Source organism: Glycine max, chromosome 18 (assembly GCF_000004515.6).
Source record: "Glycine max cultivar Williams 82 chromosome 18, Glycine_max_v4.0, whole genome shotgun sequence".
In the NCBI taxonomy this organism is placed as follows: Eukaryota; Viridiplantae; Streptophyta; class Magnoliopsida; order Fabales; family Fabaceae; genus Glycine; species Glycine max.
This window is the reverse complement of record NC_038254.2, coordinates 53,566,068-53,571,732: the sequence shown is the minus strand read 5'-3', so window position 1 is coordinate 53,571,732 and position 5,665 is coordinate 53,566,068. Positions and strand designations below refer to the sequence as shown.

General features: G+C 31.2%; 1 protein-coding gene across 1 annotated transcript; it reads right to left on the bottom strand.

The window, feature by feature from the left end:
* Positions 1–2,420: 2,420 nt before the first annotated feature.
* Positions 2,421–3,386, bottom strand: LOC100500130 (uncharacterized). The gene has a single exon (NM_001250316.2). It carries the CDS (start codon positions 3,296–3,298, stop codon positions 2,726–2,728), a length of 573 nt encoding a protein of 190 aa, NP_001237245.2. The 5' UTR covers positions 3,299–3,386; the 3' UTR covers positions 2,421–2,725.
* Between the last annotated feature and the right edge of the window lie 2,279 nt (positions 3,387–5,665).

Below are 5,665 nucleotides of genomic sequence, written 5' to 3'. Positions count from 1 at the left end.
GCCATGCCCCCAACAAAGTATTACAAGGTAGGGATCTTATTCAATAGAAAGGTTGGAAAATGCTAGCACAAAGAAATTAAAATTATTAATGTGTCAAAACAAGATTAATGTATTGGCATTCCTTTCAAAATGCTTTGTTGCCTTCTGCACTGTCTGAATTTGAGTCCCAACCTTATTTAGTAATTTAAGGCTTTACTTTCTATGGTTTCTACTTTCCAGAGGCTGGTAAAGCTGTTAAGCACATGGAATCACTTCACTCATCTTCCCCTTCCCCATTTTTTATGGATAAAGATGCAGGTCTCGCTAGGTTATGCTAGCAAATATGCAGGGGCAGTCTTGAGATTTATGACCCAGGACAAAATAATTAAGAGGCCCCTCTTACATATAAGCATTCAAAGATGTATATATATTGCATAAAAAATAAGCATTTTTAATAGTGAAAGTGAATAATTTGAAAAAAGATTTATAGTTTAACAAACTTTAAAAGGATGTCACATTTTTCACTCAATTTACTCTCATCGTTATAGTTCAATACCTCTTGAAAAAAGATAACCACATAATTATCTATATACAAAGTTGTTGCTAAAAGAAGAAAAAAATATACATTAATATGTATATATCATTTTCAATAATGACTTTATAGGTTATACAATATTATTTATCAGAAATCCTCCTTTTTTTCTTTCTATTTATCTCTTGGTGGGATTAATTTGAACGAAAATATTGTACAAATTTGAAAGAAGGGAAATGAAAAATCAATTGATGCATGAATCATTAATCAACATATATTTCATAATTTACAAGAAAAATGAACCCAAATTTTCACATAAATTGAAACAAATTGTACTTAAAAATAAACAAGAAATCAACAAATAAAATCAGAAATTCACAAAAAATCTCACAAATTTTACAAAATCCACACATAAATATATATAAAGTTTCCCAGATCTGATCTCTCCCTAGAACTCTATTGTTCAAGCATACGATCTATGAATAATAGTTTATGTTAAGGTAAAAGATGTCTCGATAATGGCACGAACCCAATTGTTCGTTGTTTGACCAAGGTCTCTCACAATAAATATATATAGTAAAAAATTCATTCACTTTGGATCAGTTTAAACAACAATTATCAAATTCAGTGTAATTAAAATAAATTTTGATTGATTAGGATTATTCCATTTTGAATTAGAATGTTTATAAAAATACTAGGGATACTTTATTTCAGGGACTTATGGCCACCCTAAATTAAGTTAACATTTTTCATTTATAATACATTCAATAATTTTGAGTATATATACAGGAATACTAGGGATACTTTATTTCAGGGACTTATGGCCACCCTAAATTAAGTTAACGTTTTTCATTTATAATACATTCAATAATTTTGAGTATATTTACATTTTATTATTTAAATGTTTGATCAATTTCCTCTATAAATCTACATTAGTTGTTAGTCCACCTCCCCCCAAAAGAAGGGCACCGGATCCCCTGATTTTATAAGGTGTTTCTGTGACACAATTAAAGAAAAAGATAAAACTTCAAAATGTTTATGATATCAACATCAAAATATCAAATTAGGTTTCAAAATTTGATGTCCCAACAATAAAACTCATTCTTTGATTAACAACAAGGAGATGATATGTAAACTGTTACAATATATCTCTCATTTTAGTTAATTAGTTTTACTTTTCTGTTATTTACCTAATTAGCTGTTATTTTGTTTTTACTGGTTTTTACTTATCATTGTATAAATATTTTGTTCTCATTCTCATAATGAATAAAAGAGTATTTTCCCATGTTTCTTTATTTTTCCTGTTGTTTCTTTCTCCTTGCTTTCTTTATGTTGCAGTAATTGTGATATGGTATCAGAAGTTTTTTGATTCAGTACCGCCATTTCCATTTCTTTCATGGCTGCTACTTCTTCTCTTCCGCTTAATCCTCGCGACCCTCTCTTCATCCACCACGCGGATCATCCGAGCCATAGTCTTGTTTCTACCCCTTTGAATGGTGACCAATTTTGGTTCTTGGCGTCGTGCTGTTGTCATTGCTCTTGAATCCAAGAACAAGATGGCTCAATCTTGCAGCCACAAGACCCAACGAAACTCTCTTTATGGAAAAGAAACGATAGCATTGTCCGATCTTGGCTTCTCAACTCTGTTAATAAAGAAATTGCTACTAGTGTTATTATCTACTCATCCACAGCAGCAATCTTATGGGATGATTTAAACTCCCGTTATCGACAACATAATGGGCCTCGAGTTTTCCAATTGAAGAAAGCCATTGTTGTCATTCTCATAATGAATAGAAGAGTATTTTCACATGTTTCTTCATTTTTCCTCTTGTTTCTTTCTCCTTGCTTCTCTGTTTCTTTATGTTGCAGTAATTGTGATATAAACTCATTCTCAATCATACCAGATATAAATAAATAAAACGGGCAAAACTGATAATATAGTAACTGAACTTCTTTGATTAACAACAAGAAGATGATATGTAAAGTAGTAATAATCCAACAACAAATAAGACGAATCTAAAGAATAAACACTCACACAACTAATTACATAATGATCATAATTCGTAGCCAACAAAACACTTATATTTCTATCAGGAGAAAAAAGCATCCAATTCTCCAACGAATCAACGAATTTGAAGATTACCAAATCAACTGCAACAACTTCAAAAGGAACAAGTCATTGTTCCTTCTTGTGTTTTCTTGTCATCACAAGAATCAAACTTGAAAAGGCCAAGGCCAATCCTTCAAGTCCTCATCCTGCTGCACCTTCCCACTCCTCACAGGCACAACAGCGCCACTATTCCCCTCAACACAAGCATAATACTTCAAGAAAAATGCAAGAGTCAAAACTACCCACTCCAAGACAAAGATCAAAATGGTGAGTCCACCAGCCAATTTGAGAATCACAGCACCATCCTCCTCCCTCACGTAAGATTTCAACTGACCCAGAAAATCGCCAGTCCGCGTAAACACCAACACTGAAACAGAACCCTGAAAGATAGCCGTTAGAACAGTGGCCACCATGTGTGCAGAGTACCACCTATTAGCCCCCACAGCAGCACAACCCGAGACTGCACCCGCAATCGTGAAGACCTGAAGAAGGATGAAGAAGAAGCCGCATAGAGAGGGAATGAGGCGCAGGGAGAGGGTGAGGAAGATGCAGCTGGAGGCTGCACCCAAGAGAATGTAGTTGCAGAAAAGGAACACCTTGTGGGTGTTGTAATGGCGTGGAGTGATGGAACAGTTGGAGTCGGAGTTGCCTCCCATTTTGATTGTGGCGATGCCCATTTGGGATTTCAGAGAAAAGATTGAAACTTTGGAGCAGAGAAGTGAAATTGAGGTGATTGAGATTATGATTGTGTATTGGGTTTGTGATGAGTGTGGGGTGAGAGTGGTGCTTGGTATTATAGTGTTTTTGAGGGTTCCTATGTAACATAACGGTCATATATTTTTTTTATTTTTTATCATTTGTTTGGGTCGGTGGAATGTGACCGTTGGGGAAAGTGGACCCACCAGTTGTGATGTTAACGTTAATTTTTTTCCCACGCCTATTTTGTTCTGTCCATTTGTTTCTCTACTTGATGGCAGTTTCCGTTTCCTTTTAATTATTCTTTTGTGTGCGTCAAAGTTTCTTGTTTTTATTTTTGATTAACAGCTGTTTTTTGAAATGTTTTATGTCTATATGAATATAACTATTTTTTTAGTCTCTAATAACATCACATCAGGAAACAAATTAAGTGATGGCAAATACTGCATGAATAAAAAATAAAAAGTTATATTTTGTAGAAATATAAAACCAAAAGTCTATATTCATAACATGAAACATATTTTTTTATCAGACATAGAACATGTTATTGTTAATGACAAATTTGTGGTGGAGATTAAAATAAGATCCCTCCCTTCTTATTTTGGAAAATTAGGGGCATAAAAGCCGTTAACATTTTAAAATGGAATTACAATTCATTGTGAATTTTGCCGTTTCTTTTTATTTAAGACCAGAGTATGTTACTAACAAAGTGGCTCTAACTTTGGAAGACCTTATTCTTCCTCCAAATTTATCTTTGTAATTCATTTTTTTAAGTATCTTTGTCAATTCTATAACTTATCAACTAATAACATACCACTGTTTTTTATTTGAAGAATTGAGGTCCAATTAGTAAATGTATTGGCTAGGTTAATTAAATTTCTTAAATACTCTTATTTGCTATTTTTTTATTGGATTGGATTTTGATATAAAAAAAAAATTGTTACTATGCACACTCCACATAATTGTACAGTTTTACTCTTTCGTAAAATTGATATTATTAATCAGATGTTTTGACTAACTGAATTAATAAATTAGTTACGTTATAAAATAATTAATGTTAACACTAAAATTTCTAATATGTAGTCAATGTACATATAAATTTAGATAATAAATTTTGTAATAATTAATTTTAATTTAATAATTAATTTATTTACATATATATTTTAATTTTGATCTAATAATAAATATTTAGACTTACAGATTGTGTAATTTGTATTAGTACCTAAACTTTCAACCCATGATACACTAAAATCAGTGAAATGGGTTTATATATATATATCTTAAACTTTCATTTCATCCTAATGTAAAAAAAATATACGAATTGATTCAATAAAGTTTTTATTAAATTAAGTAAAAATCAGTAACAGTGAACACGTACATTTTGACCTTAATTTAGGTCCAGTCTATTCATTAATTTATTTGTTAAATTAACAGAATGAATTTCTGAATTGAGAAAAAAAAAATAAAACTTGAGCAAGGGCATTTTTGTGATTAGATACAGTAGGGAAGCAGAGCCAGTACTAGCACTAGCACCCCTCCCCCTACTTGCTCTCACGCATGAAATCCACACGGACCACACCCACATGGGAATTTGATGGATATCTATAAATATGCATGCATGGATATTGATCTATATTTTTTTTAGGAAATATCTATTAGATTTTGAAACATTAATATATATATATATATATATATATATATATATATATATATATATATATATATATATATATATATATATATATATATATATATATATATATATATATATATATATATATATATATATATATATATATATATATATATATAAATCAAAATTCAAACGGACAACGCAAAAGGTGATTCAAAGTAAGGGAAAACACTTGAAAATTCCTCAATCATCAACCAGTACATCAAAAATTAAAAAATCTCACAGCAATTACTCTAATACAAAAAGAAAATGCAAAGCAATGCATAAAAAATTAGTCAAATTAGATCTTAAAGCAGTGCCCGAGCTCTATGTAGTGGTGAATAAAGTTAGCTGCAAATGATGATGACCTTCAAAGTTCAAACAACAAGCTCTGTGTGCGGTGTGTGGAAGGAGCTCTAGGTAACACATGCAATAAGATCCATGGCTTGGGGTAGAAATGGTTGAGGGAGCTTTTTATTGAAGAATGAGTTAATGTCGTTTATTAAGGATGTTTATGGATTGACTTGGTTCACTTTTGAGGGAAAATAAAATTTAAACCAATTGATTTTAACTAGTTTGGTTCAGATTTTATGATTTTTTTGCCTAACTCGAATCAAATTAAACCGATGTTGAACATGTTAGATCAATTATGGTAATTGAAAATTAGATATAAAAA